This window comes from Vitis riparia, chromosome 1, assembly GCF_004353265.1.
Source record: "Vitis riparia cultivar Riparia Gloire de Montpellier isolate 1030 chromosome 1, EGFV_Vit.rip_1.0, whole genome shotgun sequence".
NCBI lineage: Eukaryota > Viridiplantae > Streptophyta > Magnoliopsida > Vitales > Vitaceae > Vitis > Vitis riparia.
Window position 1 is genome coordinate 6,875,845 of NC_048431.1, and position 17,457 is coordinate 6,893,301.

The 17,457-nt window shown below is 34.2% G+C and overlaps 2 protein-coding genes across 4 annotated transcripts; one reads left to right on the plus strand and one right to left on the minus strand.

Annotated features, from left to right (window-relative positions):
- Positions 1–682: 682 nt before the first annotated feature.
- On the minus strand, positions 683–8,427 carry LOC117919168 (protein SDA1 homolog). Its single transcript, XM_034836283.1, has 15 exons — positions 7,928–8,427; positions 7,389–7,565; positions 7,172–7,296; positions 6,947–7,082; positions 6,347–6,496; positions 6,202–6,255; positions 5,158–5,253; positions 5,021–5,080; positions 4,818–4,892; positions 4,681–4,734; positions 4,353–4,454; positions 3,481–4,209; positions 3,201–3,335; positions 1,417–1,524; positions 683–1,119 (listed from the first exon to the last, which is right to left on the minus strand). The coding sequence occupies exons 1-15, from the start codon at positions 8,321–8,323 to the stop codon at positions 970–972; spliced, it is 2,547 nt and encodes an 848-aa protein (XP_034692174.1). The 5' UTR covers positions 8,324–8,427; the 3' UTR covers positions 683–969.
- A 743-nt stretch (positions 8,428–9,170) lies between these two features.
- Positions 9,171–17,457, plus strand: LOC117924011 (D-cysteine desulfhydrase 2, mitochondrial). 3 transcript variants are annotated; one of them, XM_034842557.1, is made up of 8 exons: positions 9,171–9,279; positions 13,464–13,599; positions 13,691–13,784; positions 14,278–14,320; positions 14,451–14,798; positions 15,489–15,618; positions 15,739–15,915; positions 16,568–17,457. In XM_034842557.1, exons 2-8 carry the CDS (start codon positions 13,523–13,525, stop codon positions 16,809–16,811), a joined length of 1,113 nt encoding a protein of 370 aa, XP_034698448.1. In that variant the 5' UTR covers positions 9,171–9,279; positions 13,464–13,522; the 3' UTR covers positions 16,812–17,457. The 3 variants fall into 3 exon arrangements, with proteins under 3 accessions (XP_034698448.1, XP_034698456.1, XP_034698464.1); XM_034842565.1 differs by lacking the exon at positions 9,171–9,279 and adding an exon at positions 9,286–9,665; XM_034842573.1 differs by lacking the exons at positions 9,171–9,279; positions 13,464–13,599 and having other exon boundaries at positions 13,698–13,784; positions 14,278–14,324.

Consider the following 17,457-nt stretch of genomic DNA (forward strand, 5'->3'; position numbering starts at 1 on the left):
GCATGATGGCACCATTGTAAATAATAGTAAAATATAGGATAATTTGTAGAGGCAATAAGAATAAGCATCTGCAGGCCGTCATGCTCCAGAACATGGAGAGTGCACAAGAACATTTGGAGTTATCTTTGCACTGCACTACTAGAGTGTAAGCAAATTAATATAAACTTGAGACCTAATATAAACTCAAATTAATGGGCTCTGAACTTAAAAGAAATATAAATTTATAACTGGATTGAGGACTAAAAAAATTCATTAAATTCGATTAACATTGATAAATAAAAATTGAACCAAACCCACCTCAAAAGTTTAGTTTGAATTGATTTTTCACTCCCAATCTAATCAGATTTGCATCATATAAAATCGATTATATTGATTCAACTCATTTTTTATCCAAAAACTGAACAAACCGGTCATAGTATACCACTATGCGCTACCTGTGCTACAATTTAAAAAAGGGGAAATCGTACAAGATGCATCGACTTAAAACAAAGTAAAATTTTGGAGAACTTTTAATCTTTGGATTTCACAACATTTCCACGTCAGGTCCTACAGTTTTTGAAGGATGCTAAAAGGTAAAGTTGTATATTTTTTTTTTGTTTTTACAATTTATCTAATGATCAGCCCATGAACAACCTTGGGCCGTGGATAACCAAATGATACTTTGCACAAACAAATTGTACCGTTTCACCAACATCCATGTCCCTCGAGACTTTCCATTACGCCAAAAAGAGAAGAAACTGAATCAATCACTGTTAATGAGACAACGGACTTGGTAGATAATTCACTAAATGGAATTATTTTTTATCGTTGGCTTTCAAAATAATCAGCAACATACATTCCTACTGGAAAGAGAATTGGGAAAGGAAAATCACCCACCTTAAATACGCACGCACACACTCTCTCATCAGACAAAAAAAGGGGTAACAGAGTGTATTTTGAGTTATGGGAAGGACAGACACAAATCCCAAATCACTTCCATGCTTTCCTCCCACGAAACTGTTTACCAGAACGACGCTGTTGTTTCCTTTTCACCTCTCGTGATTTTTGTATCTTGGATCGCTTAGCAGCTAGAGGCATGGCCTTCTTGTGTTCCTTCTGTCGATTGCTCGAACCACCAGTCTGTACACAAACACAACAATAAAGGTAATCAGACAATGCAAAACAAAGCATCCACATGGAGCATCTCCTTGGTGGCACCCATGACATCTAACAGGAGGGAGAATAGAAGTTAGCATTTCTCAAATTTTATGGATTGGATCCCATGTATAATGCTTTTGTGCCCTCAATCAAGCACAATGCTCACCAAAAATTATTGAGAGTACCATATCTGACACTACATTCCACTTTACAGACAAAAGGAAAGGGAAAAATTACTATGATTCTGAAAATTAAGTACATAAAAGAAGCAAAACATACCTTCTTCTGTTTCACTGCAGCTCGGGCCTGGTACTTCCCTCTGTCCTCTCTCCCTGCTCTCACCAGTTCCAATCTTTCCTCTTTACTTAGCTTTTTCCTTATATTAACCTATAAAATGCATACAAAAAGAATCAAACATAAAGTTGCAGACAGTCTTTCAAAGGGAAAGGAGATGAGGAAATACTCAAGAACATAATCTTTGCACAGAATTATTAAGCACTGAAAAAAAAATGGAATCAATAGGGGATGAAAGATCAGCCAAACATCTCACAAATTTTTGCAACTTCAGAAAGGTCCAAACTAAACATGACTTTTCTTTTAAGTACACACGACCAGAATTTCTTAAACATACTTCAGTAATATGCTGATGTATCCTTTTTTTCTCCCTCAAGTTCAACTACCATATTCTCAAAGACCATTCTCAATTTTTTTGCTGATTCTGCCAGGCTGCTAGTTTCTCAAAATTTTCATGATTAATTTCTAATCACTTTCTGAAATATAAAATATTAATGGAGCCAAATAATTATGTCTGGTTCCCTAATACAGGAATTCTTGGAATTTATAGAGACATTCCTTTTAATAAATGGTTTGATGAAAAAGGGCACTAAGAGTTTAGCACACTACTGTTTTCACAGAGTGGATCACCTTTTTAAAAATGTTCTGTTTCTCAAATACAATTTGTGTGTGAACTTAGAAGTGAAAGGTACCAAATCCAAGCAGATTGGATTTTGATAGTAAAGTTGTTTCGTGCAATTTGGAAAAGAATCATGACGGGCAAAATTCCATTACTTTTTGCTATTGCTGAGGATAGTGAGTAATCAATCACATTCCAGATTTCTCTCAACAAGAGAAGACTGGTCCTAGGGTCAAGAACATAACCAATTCAGGAATATCCTTCAACCAACATCCTCTGCACAATTACTCCACAAGGGAAAATCGGTTAGACAACAAAATATAGGAATCTGCCTTTTTTTTTTTGATTCCTAAACCTCAAGTTCCTACCCTCTCACATCCCTACGAAATATCATCTTCATTTGGGCAACATTTTCAGAGAAAAGGGTTCCTAATATTAATAACCACAACTGTGAACACGATATACTCTTTGATTTGGATTCACCAGGGTGCTCCAAGCTTCTTTTGCTGATCATCTCTCTGCTTGGTATTGGGAGGCTTTTGGCACTAGAGGAAAGGAAAGGTGCTAATTGATCTTTTTATTTGGATCCTTTGAAATCAAAAGAACTCCAAAATTACAGGTTATGTGTGATTGGGGTGTGGAGGGGTGGTTGGTGGTGTTGTTTCTCAAAGGTGTTCAATGTGACCAAAAGAGTAAGAGCTCAGTTTTCAGCTTTCCTTCTCCTGCTTTCTTTCAGGGTCATTCCTATCCTTGTAAAACGACTGGTTGAATATTATTCTGAGTGGCTGTTTTTATAGCCTCTCAGACTTGTAGCTTTTCTCTAAGTCAGATTTGAATGGTATCCACCCCCTCCCTCTCTTTTTTCATTATAGTTTTTCAATAAAGTTTCCATTTATTAGAAAAAGAAAAAAAAAAACATTAGAAAAAGAAACTCATCATGCAAGCACGAGCACATAGCAACTTGAGGAAGTAAAAGTTATAGCATCTTGTTGTTTCTGTATTTTCTTCTCAACAACTCGCCTGTACTTCACCACAGTTTCCTGTTTATACCATCCAAGATGTGTATATTTTTTATCTGTAACTCCACGTTCACTTACAAGCCACAATAAACAAGCTGATCGTACACAGGGCCAGCAAGCAGAAAACTTACCTCAAGCATAGCAGGATCCACTCGTTTAACACTCAGCTGATCAGAAGTTGGAATCTTAAAACCTGTTGATTTTGCATCTGAGCCTTTCCTTAACAACCCATGCTGAGCCAAAGCAAATTTGGCTTCCTCCTTTGCCTGATTATGGCCCAAAAGAAAAATGAGAAAAGAAGAAGAAGAAGAAGAAGAAGAAAATTTTGAAACTGAGAAGTGTCCCTTGATCCATGTAAATGTTATCCAAAAGTGTGAACTTTAACTCAGAAAAAGAAAAGTGGCAACATACCTTTAGGTCTTTAATCCGTTGGAAGTCTTCATTAGAAAGAATACCATCTGTTGATTCCAATGGGGCATGCCCCATCTTTGCCCCTGCTAATCTCTTAAGAGCCCGAAGACTAGAATCAGCAGCATTCAATTGTCCCTCAAAATCCAAAGCCTTCCTCTTCCTTGCTTTAGATTTTTCTTCTCCAGTACCATCATTCCCATCATCATGGTCATTAGTTTTATGAGAACCATTAAATTCCCTCTCCCCCTCCTCTTCTTCCCCATCAACATCGTCACTGACACCATCATCATCATCATAATCCTCATCATCATCCTCATCACCACTACCGCCGCTCTCATTGTCATCATCATCATCATCATCACTGACATCAACAGAATCATCATCAGTAATATTATTGCCATCTTCATCTTCAGCCACTTCTGCAACTTGTACATCATTAGTGCTATCTTTTCTGAAAAGGTCAGAATTATGATTGTCTAGCTCATTTTGTTCACCATCACTAGCAGCAAACTTCACATCACTATCATGACTACCATCACAATCACTGAATCCAGTCTCATCAGAATTGTCATCATTCACATCATCATCATCATCATCATCATCATCATGTTGTAATAACTCAGCACCAGGAACACTACTGACAACATTCACTTCTCCAAACGCTTTTGGCTTTGCCTTTGGGTCAGTAGGTCGTCCACGATCTTTTTTAATCAGCAGAGAAGGGCAAATCTGCAAGTAAAAGATATAGTTTTTTTAATGAGAAGGTATAAGAAATAGTTAGTCTTGATAAATTAATCATGCATGCACTTGCATGAGCACAAACACACACACGTAAGCACACAAACAGAGAGAGAGAGAGAGAGATCTAATACCTCTCTAAATAATGTAATGAGTGAACGAGCTGCTGTTGAAACAGCTTTCTCATGTGATTTCTTATACAAAACAAGGTCTTGCAGCAAGTCTTCTGTCATCAACTAGCCATCAGCAATAAAATACACAATTGGCAGAGTTTCCAAGTTGAAGCATGAAAATGAAGGGCACAGAAAAACCAAGGAATTAAAAAGTCAGAACATAAAGAACACATGTCAAATTACTTGAACTGAAACAACTATTGACATTAGATCAAAGATATACATATAAACTCATCAACATTTGGAAATGAAAGGTAAAAGGGACTAATAACATGGATAGGTTGTATACCAAAGGTATGCGCAGACATATTTCCCTTACTACATTCAGTCCCACAGCAATAGCCTAACAAAAGAAAAGGGCAAAGTCAATGATCAATCCATTGCCAACGAAAAATATTTTAATTTTATCCAGTTTCTGTACAATACCTCTGTCCGTGAACGATCATGTACAAACTGATTTACGATTTGTTTGAATAGTGGTTCAACCGCATCAGGAGGCACCTGGTTAAAACAGGATTAATTGAATTAGCAAGAGGGGAATAGAAAATTAACAAGGAGCAACAAAAAAAAGGGCTAAATTGATTGGATTCTATAGATTGTTAAGATCCAATCATAAAACTGTATTGTACCATGTCATGGCATGCCTGAACTGCCGCTGCAAGTAAATTTGTGACATCACGTTGATGGGGCTGCAAACACCAAAATCATACTTCAAATTAAGAAAGAGAACAAGCAACAATTTCATTGCATCAGCAGGACAACATACCTGAACATATTTCTGGAGAAAAGGATAAAAATTTAGTAAAATCAACCGGTGAAGCCCAACTGTTCGAGCAATTACTTTCAACATCATCATCTTAACCTACATAGGACAAACAAAAAATAAACATACGCATGCATGAGGTGATTTTCCAAATACATGAAACATGAAATTAGCAGCTCAAGTTGACATGGTAAGAAGCTGACCAGATATAAAACCAAAAAAAACAAAACAAACAAAACTTCATCTACCAAATAGGAAGAATTCTGTGACTCATTCTAGTCAAGTTTTTGAACCTTAACTGAAGGTTCCATGAAGTAAAATGATAAATTAAGCAAAAGTTGACTCATGAGTCATTACAACTCATCCAAAGTGTCATTGTCCTAATTATTAGCCATACAAATCTTCTCTAGAATATTGGTCAAATACCATGATCAATTTAATATTGAAAATAGCCAAAAATAATTTAATGCTAAGAGTAATGACAGTAAAGGAAAATAATAGAATCCTTCCTAGCTGCAACAAGTTCTCCAGAATGAAGATGACAATAGATGTCAAGTTTGCCGGCACCCCAAAATCATAGTTCTCCATCTAGGAAAATTTTATTCCAAAATCATTATAAGAAACAGCATCAAATTTCTCTTCCCACCTCTGACACCTCCATTTAATGCTTTTCCCTCCTTTCTCCCGTGCTTAAATCAGCAACACCACTTTCCAACTATTCCCAAGCCCTAATTTCCCCGCATTACACAAATCTAAGTTTTTTTTTTTTTTTAAATATTTATAGTTATTTCACAAATCTAAGTGTGTGCCACCTTTAATTGATGATGACAGCCAGGAAACTGGTATGCCAACAACAATTAACAATATTAAAAAAAAAAAAAAACCTATCCCTACCATGCAAACTTACAAAAGGAGAAACTTTAAGCAGGAAAAGAAATTAGTGAAACGCACAGATCAATATAAGTAGCTCAAACATCAGTTGCAGTACTAGTCTATCAGCAAAGAGACAAATAAAATATACCAGAATAAAACATCAAAGATTTCTACCTCAAACCGTTCATTGCATGTTTGAAGACGAGAGAATAGTTTCTCAGAAAATCCCTGTTATAGAATATACGTTAGAAATCTTCTTGATCCTGTGGATATAGAGTAATTAAGAATTGGAATAAGATGATCATATGTAAACAAACACCTGCGCATCTTTCAGATGGTTAAGTGGTGAATAGTTATTTGAAATGCCTTTTTCTGATGATAGGCGCTGCTTCCTTTTCATATTACGAATCACACGCTGCAATTTTGCCTTTTTTTTCTTCTTGCTTGAAAGTGTACCTTTATGGTGTGCCTGAAGTCCAATAAGAAATAACAACATTAGAATTAACATGATGTGTAGTCTAAATTTTACAGAGGAGCTACAGCAAACATTTTCAACTATCAAAGCATTACAGAAAACTTATCTATCCTGAAAAAGAAAGCATTTCAGGGAACTTTTACTGTTTTGTACCCCCTAAAAATTGGATAATCTAACACTTTATGCTCATGGAGGATGAAAATAAAGGACACTGAAACCAAAACAACAATTAATCTAAATCAATTTCCAATTTCTTGGTAATAATTGATACAGTTCAATATCGATGGAATCATATGGATATGTGGTGTTTACTTCATTAAATAAGGGTTGGTAATATATTCTTATATACCAGGAATCATCATGCATTAGAAGAATTATTAGTCTCAGGAGAAATTAGGATACTCTAAATTGCAAGGAGTTACCAAGTCATATGGCACAACTGACCTTATAAACATCCCCTTTACTTAGGACAACTTGAGGCTTTTGGGGAGTCTCATCTTCACTGCTTGAACCATCACTGTCATCATCATCTTCAATCTTTTCATAGTCAAGAAGAAAGGATAAAGCAGCAATCATGATCCTAAATAATTCAGGTACAGATAGTAGTTCATTAGTTGCTTAAATTAAGCCCAGGAAATGATACAACAAACATCTAAGAAAAATGCACACCTCGATGATGAATGAAAACATGCAGTACAGATTGCATTGGCGGTTCTATCATCAAACCACACCTTTCTGCGATGAAGATCACAAAGTGTGATAAGCGATCTCTTAGCTTGTGCTTCATCCTCTTGCTATCACAACATATAATTCAAAAAGGAGTTTGGAACAGCTCGAAAAATCTGGAATCATATGACAGAAGCACAAGAAAAGGAGAATTACTAACCTGTAGCATCGGAAACAATATGTTTTGAAGTGCACGATTCTGAGCCTCATTCTTATGCTTCTGGTTCATTCTCTTGATACTATGAACAACATGAGAAAATGCCAATTTTCTCAAAGCCCTATCACCGAGAGTTTGAAGCTCCAAGAACAATGCAAGAGTGTCACCAATATCAACTATCTACTAAACAAGAATATGTGTCAATAGATTTTTGAATATTATGATTGTAGTGTTAAGGTTCAGTTGAGTGGAGGTTTATTATTTCTCCAGTCCCAAATAATTAAAAATCCAGGTTCAAAAAATTCAACATTTTCTCGTCTTTTTCATTTTTCTGTAGCCAAACAAACACATGTTCCATTCCATTGCGTTCCCATGATAAAATCATTTGACCAAAATTTGTTTTTGTTTTTGTTTTTTGGGTCCAAAATCATGAGGAACATATACATTCAAGACTCGACTTTTTGTGTAAAAAATTCTACGGAGAGGCCATCAAATCCAACAAAAAAAAGGTAAAAAATGTTAGAAAAAGAAGTCCCACATACCTTCCGATTGATGAGAAGAATGAGGGCTTGAGCAACATGGCAGCGAAGCGACGATGGAAGCGAACGGGCGGTTGAGCGGAGGAACTGAGCGAGTTGTTTAGGGAACTCAGCGAGATGTTTGGGGTAAAATGGGGTGAGGTGAGACAAGAAGACGGCCCTGTCGCCAAGGTCCTTGGCGACAGCGGGGTCGGTGTCCACGCCGCTGATGGAGGTGAAGACAGCTTGCTGTTGGAAGAGCTCGAGGGAGGAGTTGAATTGGCTGTAGAGGAGGAGGAGTTCGGACTCGTAACCTTCTGGGTCACACTTCATCTTGGATTGCAGCGCTGGGAGGCTCAGTTTCTCGGAGGTCCTGCCGGAGGCAGAGAGCGCCTCCGAATTCACGTGTTGAGGCCGCATTGTCTGGTTGCGCAAAGCAGACGACTCAAGAGAAACCCTAGAAAAACCCTTGAAGGGAAATGGAGTTGGGGTGCAGCTTTCCGGGTTTGCCCGATCGAATCCAAATCTAATGGAACGGGTTGGCCCCGGTGCAACTTTCCCAAATCCAATCCAACTTGCCCGAATCCAAATATATCCTTTTGGGCTAGTTTGATACTCAGCTTGAAATTGGGTTAAGCTTTTTTTTTTTTCAATCCAAACTCAAAAGGCTAAAAATGGAAAAAAAAAAATCTAATCATTTTGTAGTTTTTCTTATTAGTTCTGATTTATATGAAAAAATTATTTATACTATATAAGTATAAGTTTCTCTTTAATCCTATATATTTGTTTTAAAACCGTTAAGACCCTTTGAATTTGAAATAAGTAATATTCATATTGTTAATCCTATATACTTGTTTTAAAATTGTAAGAACCTTTTAAGGATAAAATAAATAATATTTATATTGTTAGGTATGAGTTGTTACAAATTATATCAGGATTGATTTTTTGACTCTAATGTGAGAGTTTATTTGACCCTATAAGAAATATTTATTTATTTAACTCTGTAATATTGTGTAATATAACAAAGACATTGTATTTATATGAATTTTTTTTTATGATACATGAATTATTATATTTTATCAATTTTTATTTTATTTTATTTTCATCTGATATTTATCAAAATTTCTATAAAATCTAGTCATCAATATTTTACCCATTTCCAATATTTCGATTTTTCACTAATGGCAAAAACTTATTTTAAATTGTACGGTAACTTAAAAGCATAACTGCAGGGGAACCAGCCTTCAAATACGCATTTATCCTCTTAGCCGGATGGTTTCCATTGCTGTGCCTCTGCTGGATATGAAGCTTCACCGTCTACCAAGGCATCGTCCACTTTCATCCTTGAAAAATGATTTCCGTCAACCACTTCTCAGGTCTCTCTCTATATCTCTTCCACCGTTTATAATTTTCTTTACTTGTCGCTAATGGGACATTTGTAAGTTAAACAGATGATGAATTGTTTAGAAAATTAGGGTTTGGTTCAATTCTGTGGTTGGGATCATGTGATAAACTGATTATTAGTTCAGATACTAAGGATCTTGATATGGGTTCGATATCTATTACTTTCCCAGTATTCGTGATAAAATCTCATTCTGTTATTTACAACTATTTGCCTTTCTGAGTAAGTATTCCAGGAAAGAATCTATAATTGTGCAGTTCTATACTAACAAATTGAGCTTTAGTTCCAAACCGATTAAACAAAATTTCAGGATTACATCCATCAGAGCATCAATGCTGTAACTGTGGGCAGTGGATATTGGTTAGTGCTTAGTCTATAGCAATGTGTTTAAGTTTTTGTTCTGTTTCTAGTCATACTGCACTACAAAGTACAAACATGTTAGAATCAGCCATAGAAAGTAAGGGGTGTCTGACAAAATAGCTAGCTACTTAAAAGTGAATAAATTAAAATTATAAAAACACCTATTTTTTATTGATTTATGTTAATATTGAATTTCTTTTAGCATCAAATCTTTTGTTTCTAGTTATTTAATATAATAAAATTAGAATTCTGAAGAAACTCGTCCTAATTTTTATAAGAACTATTTTTTCATTAAAGGGTTAATGAAGAAACTGAAAATTGTGATTATATTTCTCTAAATGATTTTGATAAAAAAAAAAAAATTATTATGAAATAAATTAAGTAATACATTATTTTTACCTACTATAAACTATTTATGCTATATAAGATTTTATTTTATTTTATTTTTTGCAATTTTCATGCTATAATTTGTTTTTATTGATTTTCTTATTGTATGTTTCTTAAAAACAAAATACCATATTTAGTTATTAAAAAAAATTGACAAAAATTTAGAAAGATAAAATAGATGGAAAAATGATGAATAAAATTTCCTTTAGTTCATTATTCATAAAAATTTTGAGAAAAATAAATTTAAATTGTTAGCAAATACACTAAGGTTGCAACTTGGGTGGGTTGGTCGAGTTGATGACTAACCTGAGCCTAACTTGAATTAAGAAACAATCAACCTGACCTCTAACTCGAGGTACTCAACCCAACCTCATTTTTATAAACTCTGGTTGAATCTCAACTTGGTTGGGTTAAACTCAAGTTGATCGGGTTAAACTCAAGTTGATTGAGTTAAACTTGGGTTGATTGAATTGCATCGTTCAAAATCCATCCATAATGATTTTTAAAAAACTATTTTTTTTCTATATATTTATACCAAAATTTAAATAATAAATAACACAAAATTTCAAGATAATAATAAAAAAGTAAAAATAAACTTATATATCTTTTAAAAAAATGAAAAAATATATGAAAAAAACAAAAATAAACTTATGTCTTTTTTAAAAAAAATTAAAAAGTATATGATATAATTATAATTCCACATTTTTTCTTTCAAATCTAAAAAGAAAATGGATACTATCATACAGGATAATAAACATATTAAATTGGGCTTGGGTTAGGCTCGGGTTATTTGAACCTTAGCTTGAGCCCAACCCAAATTGAGCTCGGGTTGAGAAAACTTAACCCAATCTCAACCTGAGTAATGCAAATGTTTGTCCAAGCCTGCCCAAACTTTGGGTTGGGATCAGGTTGGGTCGGGCCAACTTGTCCAAGTTGCAACCTTAAAATGCGCATTCTTAAATTTCCCTTATTATATTTTAGGAAAATATTTTAAAATTTTCCATAATATTTTCTTTCTTCTTATTATTGTTTTTGTATCTCATTTTCCTTGAGGATAATGATTTTTCTTAATATTTTTCCCTTTTCATAGCATTTTTCAAGAACCCAACATACTATAAATAGTTTTTGTTAAAATAAAAAAATATTATGATGAAGCAAATTATATGATTCATTGTCTTTTTATTATTATTTACTTTTTATGAGATATTTTTAGGGTAAAGTTAAATTATGTTTAATCATAAATCTACATATAATTCATTTATTCTTTATAGTCAAATTAATTAAGATAAAAAAATATAGTAGCAAAAGTGGTGGATTTATGAGAAGTACCATGAATCTTTTTTTAAATTAAAATTAAACTTTTTTAAAAATAAAGTTTTTATTATATAAAATAAAAATAAAATTACAAATAAAAACTTTATTTAATTAATTCTATTCTTATAATTAAAATTTTGAAGTTAAGACACAGTTTTGAATGAAGGTTTAATATCAATTTTTTCCCCAGTGGAAGGTAAGTACCAAGAAAATTTTTAAACATTTATATTTCTTTTGAATTAAATGATGATTATAAAATAGTCATTACATTTTTGTAGAATAAAAAATAACAATATTTTGTATAGTTTTAATCCTAACATACGAAATTATATTATTAAATAAGATTTAATCACTTAAACAATATATTTTTATTTTCATGGTGTATAATGCTTAAATTTTTAAAGATGTCATATGATAAGTATAGGTTAAAATTTGTAGAAAGGAATTATTTTTAGACTTAAACTATTTTCATTATCAAATGGTCAAATCACATTCAACACTTAAACCTAAGATAATATCAAACACTTTTCACTTCTATTAATCCAACACTTAAAATTTAGCACAAAGGTTTTTAAGTATTTAATTTCCAGTTTTATCAAACACCAACTAAGACTTCTTTCCAAAACAAATAAATGTTATTAATCATATCAATATGATTTATTTTGCTGACATTTTTATGGATGTTTAATTTGTTTGAGCATTGTCTTTACACGCATTCTGCTTAATCAAGTGCATTGAACAAGATTTGGGTATATGAGGATATACATGAGAGACAAACATGGGATCCTTGCGACTTGATAGGTAGTTGACGACCATTTATGAATTTGAGCAATTTAGTAGAGGCCGTAATCCATCACCTTTCATTTGTGAAATTACTTGTCTTGGTCATTATAATTGGATTTGGAGGTGGATGTGCTAGTGTATGTGTAATAGATTGAACTAGACCTATAAAGATGTGTGTCATAAATGCTATTAGTTGGACTTGTCCTTTCTCTAATGTACCATGTTGCATGTGTTTTCAATCTTGAAAGGTCATTGAGCTAATGTTGAATTAATAATTGTTTTGAGTTTATACAGGAGTGAGATTTTAAATGATCATATATTCTTGTTGTCTTGGGTGATTATTTAATTCAACTTGTAGTAAAATGGATCTTGAAAATAGAACCATGATATCTCGGTATTTGAGACAATATATCATCTTAAGTAATTCTAAGATTAATGATCAAGTTTAATCCATGGTCATTGTAATTCCATTAAGTTGGAATTTGATATTCATCCTAACTTCCTAAGGAATATAGATATATCAATTTATCCATAGAAATAAAATGCATTTATGACATAAAGATGTAATTCAAATAGTGTATAAGAAATTCCAATTCGAATTATAACTATTGGTTCATAAGGAACATCATGCAATGGTATTATAGGTTATGGACAAAACATTTATTAGTTAATTACTTCATCATAATTTTCATTGAACTGCAATTAATCTTCTTTGGTGGGGTAAAGATTAATTATAGTTCTTGTAAAATTATTCTATGGGTCTTAGTGGTCCCCACTCAAGCTATTTATTAAGCATACAATTAATTAATTGAGCAATTGGAGAATTGGGGTGCACCATGTAGTCTTGGGTGTAATATAAGGGTCGTGGCTAAGGCTATGTCACCAAGGGTAGTTTGGTTTTTATGTCCTATCCTAAGGTCTATATAAGCACTCCCGTGCTTTATGGAAGATACACTCGAAAAGAATACCCTATGAAACATCACCCACACAAACCTGCAATGGTTACATATGAAAGAATAGCATTGAGAGGGAAAATCCTTGGTGATTGAAGCAGTTTAACCAAAGGAAGCCTTTTTTCTTCAAATGTAGGTATAATTTGCGAATACTATGATCAATGGGTGGATTGAATGAATAATTTTTCCTCTGCATTCATGTATTTTGAATCCAATAAAACTAACATAGGTTGTTGGTTTGTATCTAGCCATTATTATTACAGCTTTTTTTTTTTCTTTTTTGTTGCTTTTGTTTACGATTAAGATTGGTTTTGGAGCATTGTGTCCAATGGTTGATCAATGATTTTCTCCTAATTTCTAGGGCGTTTCTGAGCTCAAACTGTGTGGTGAGGAGTTCGTGACAAAATTACTTGACAGAAGATGGACATTACTCAACCCAAATACCACAATTCATCAAATAAAGCTTTCTACTATGCTACATGGGAATGGACCACTTGGTAACATTTCCTTCTCAAGCAATACTCATCCATCTTTGGGTCATGGCATTGCGAATAATAGCAATCAAGGCCCATTCTTCTATGTTGTCAGGGATGATTTGTTGCATCCATTGGTAAACGGTAATAAAGCAAGAAAACTGGATGGACTACTTCCTCTTGTTGAAGATCATTCAGTGACTGATGTGGTAAGATGGTTTTCTTTTCCCATTTAAGACAGCTTTATCTAGAGTTTTACCTTTCCATTTAAGACAGCTATTACTTTTAGTCACCCTATTCCATCTAAGATGGCTTTAATGATGGACATATGTGATACATGTACATTCTTCTGGCCTATCATAATTGGATGAGTTTCTAGCATGAGATTTGATGCTAATTTCTTGGATGATACTCTTTTTTGTGCTATACATCAAGTTCAAGAGACTGAACTCACTGAACAAGTATGAAAAGTAGTTTTATAAGATTTCTACAACAAATGGTTATCAAAATTTAATCATGTTGCCATTTGCTTATTTTTTGGGTGGATTTTGTTAAATGGTGGATCTCAGCCCTTGCATGTTCTCAACATGCAATGTTTGCTTCTTTTTCTTTGATAGACATGCAAGTTATAGTGTCAAATAATGCTCATTCATTTTTGGGGACTTTCAGAATAAAATGACATCTTGTTGGGATACTTTCTAGGTTACATGTGGAGGTTGTCAAAGTGCACATGCAGCAGCAGTTGGTAGGTGATTTCCAGTTGCTGTTATACTAGAATTTTCCTCAGAAATTTGTTCAGTCAAGTTATATTCCTTTTCTTGATACTAAAAACCTTGTTAGGCTTGCTTCTAATTGCTGATTTGCATATTGTGAAGCTGTTTCATGTGCTGAGAGAGGACTAAAATCACATTTGCTGCTACGAGGGGAACAACCCGAAATTCTGACAGGCTACAATCTGATTTCCACATTATATGGAAATGTCAAATATGTTCCAAGATCTCTTTATGCCAAGAGGGAAGAAATGCTCACCAGGCATGCTGATTTGGTGGCAGGCAACAGTGGTTCTGTTGTGTGGTTCAATGATCTTCTTGAGACCTCTTTTACAACTCAAACATCTGGAAAACCAAATCTTGTGCAAATTGATGCTCATATGAATGCTGATAGTCATCCAAGAAAGGTTGCTATTATCAATGAAGGTGCAGCAGATGCTGTAAGTTTACTTGGTAAGATTGGATTTGTATTTTAGGTGACTAGTCCCATATCTTAGCTGGGTTTGCAAACTATGAATCTGCATGTCTTTTAGGGCTTGTGTAACATTTCCAGCTCCTATTCCTCTTACGCGTGTATAGACTTAACATACAGAAATATTAATGCATCTGCTTCTTCCATGAAACTTGTGTAGATGGTTTATTTAGTCTCAATCATATGCATGGTGCAAACGAGGGTGTGTGGGTATGTTGTGCCCTCTCTTATGCTTAAAACTTATCAAATTGATGGTAATGAGTCTAATGACAGAGAATGGAATTCTTCTGAATGATCAGTAGAAGTATGGCCAATGAAATAGATAAGAACTTATAATGTGTAGTGTCAGATGCTATGGTCTCCTTTTTGGTTATCTCTCTTCTATTTACAACCCCCTTTTTTGGGTTCTCTAGTGACTATTGGTTGATGGTTTTCATAGTGTACTGAATGACATAGTTTATGAAAGACTAATTTTGATTGTGTTAGGCTATCTTTTCTTCATATCCATAGCCATTTGCTGACTTATTTAGTGGTTCTTGTAGGTCTTTTATCTTACAAAATGTATATTATAGTAATAGTTTTGGGCTTCAAGTTGGCTCTTGTTTCCTTGAAACAGTAACTACTTTATTGCTTCAATTGCTTCACTCAATTATGGTTTTTTCTCTCCATAGGTATGATTCGCCTTGTGCAGTACTTGTCCCAGAACCATTTATTTGGAAAAGAGAGGACCTTAAAAATTGTTGTAGATGCTGGTACTGGGACAACAGCTGTTGGTTTAGGACTTGGAGCCTTATGTTTAGGGTGTGTTCCAATTTGTATTACATATAAAATGATTGCTTTTACTTCCATGTAAGATTTGGACTTTTGTATAAGCATGCTATGTTGGACTTGGAACAGTAAAGGCTGCTGTTGTTTTGTCAGGCTTTCATGGGAGGTAACTGGAGTCATGTTGGCTGATACCGTTGATGGTTACAGAAAAAAGGAGAAATGCTTAATTTCCGATTTCAAGCACTGTACTGCTTTTCATCATATTGATCATGTCCTCAAGGGGATGGATGGTGGGATTGTTCATTGGGTAGAACGTGGCCATCCAAGGAAGTGAGTAATGATATGTTGTCATAGTTACTGATCTTTTTCTTATACCTAATGGTATTGTTCCAAACCCATTCAATTAATTCTCGTTGCCGACCACCATAGGAAACTAAGTTCATTGCTTCTATATGTAATCATGCAAACATGAATTATGTTCCATTCTTTTTTTTTCATAAACATGAATTATTTAGAAAAAAAAAAGAGGTAAATGGAAAGGAAGTGTCTTTCAAGGAGAAAAAAAAAAAGTTTTAAACAACAAAAAATAAGGACTGAAACTAACATCTCTCTGTTACTAGTTATCACAACGATTATACATCCAGGGTCTGGTAATTCCAAAATCTACTTTTCACTCCGTAAAGGAGCCACATATTAGTGGGAATTTTTGGTCATGTTGATCTGAAGATAAGAGAATTTAATTCATTGCTGTTTGAAATGGTTAGGCCCGCCCAATCCTTTTGACTCCTCTTTTACAACCTTGATGGACTGACTTTTTATATTTATATCTTTACCTTTGGAAAGTTCAAAGACGAATCACTATTTCTTTGTATTTTGACTGGCTAGAAGTCTGTCTTAAATGATGTGTATATGTTAAGTATTGAGATGATTCTTATTCCTAGTCACTATTCTTAACTGAGAGGTTTCTTTGTTCCCCTTCCAGATTCGGCAATGTGTTGAAAGGGGAAGTAGAAGCATGCCAACAAATTGCACAACAAACCGGTATTCTAGTGGATCCCATATATACTTTAGCTGCTTGGGAACTGGCGACACTACTTAGTCAAGAGGAAGCTAAAGGGGGTGCAAAAGTGGTGATGCTTCACACAGGGGGTACGCTAGGCATGTTTGGATTAGCACAGAGGTACAAGTCTTACTTCCATGCAGTCAAAGATGGACTGCTTGTTTAACTAGTAATGGAGAATTTTGTGTTTGCTCCATCTTAACTTTGAACTCATATGTGACATAGAAATGAAGAGAAACCCAATGCCTGTTGCTCAGAGCTTGAGCATAGTGGTATGTAGCCTTTTGTTCTCCTTTTATATTTTCCCAGCTCCATCAACAATACTTGTCCAACAGTCCAAGTACCTTCATACATCAATCTGAGGAACTGCCTAGACTTTTCAGGATCAACAACCATGTACCATCATGCATCCTGCAAATTCATGAGCTCTACTACTATAAAAGAACATATAGAGAGTTCAGTTAAGTGGCCAGGACCCAAATGTTAATCGAGTGACTAGAGTCTGAGGTGAGGGGAACTGGACCTGGCTTTGCTCTGTACTGAGTACACTTGATGAGCTTTAAGATGCTGTAAAAAGACATTGTGATCTACCACAAGCCTCTGTTTTTGTTGCAGCTGTCCAACAGTACTTTTAGTCTTTTACTTATTTATTTATTTTGTTATCAAATAAGATGATTTGGTCTCACATTTTTTACCTTGGATGATTCTTACTTTATTGTCATCAATGTCATGGCTCCAGAAGCCTGGACCCAGTACTTGGAAACATACGGATAAGTCCAATTTGAGCAGGTAATATGTTGAGGTGTTGGTCA

What these genes read in the sequence shown, in the direction of transcription:
- LOC117919168 (XM_034836283.1), bottom strand. Translation starts at nt 8,323, where the DNA reads ATGCGGCCTCAACACGTGAATTCGGAGGCGCTCTCTGCCTCCGGCAGG. An exon ending in TCATTACATTATTTAGAGAG is followed by an intron (nt 4,210 to 4,352) that starts GTATTAGATCTC and finishes TTTTACTTGCAG; the next exon opens with ATTTGCCCTTCTCTGCTGAT. An exon ending in AACGGATTAAAGACCTAAAG is followed by an intron (nt 3,336 to 3,480) that starts GTATGTTGCCAC and finishes GGCCATAATCAG; the next exon opens with GCAAAGGAGGAAGCCAAATT.
- LOC117924011 (XM_034842557.1), top strand. Translation starts at nt 13,523, where the DNA reads ATGGACATTACTCAACCCAAATACCACAATTCATCAAATAAAGCTTTC. An exon ending in TGCACATGCAGCAGCAGTTG is followed by an intron (nt 14,321 to 14,450) that starts GTAGGTGATTTC and finishes CATATTGTGAAG; the next exon opens with CTGTTTCATGTGCTGAGAGA. An exon ending in GAACGTGGCCATCCAAGGAA is followed by an intron (nt 15,916 to 16,567) that starts GTGAGTAATGAT and finishes TTCCCCTTCCAG; the next exon opens with ATTCGGCAATGTGTTGAAAG.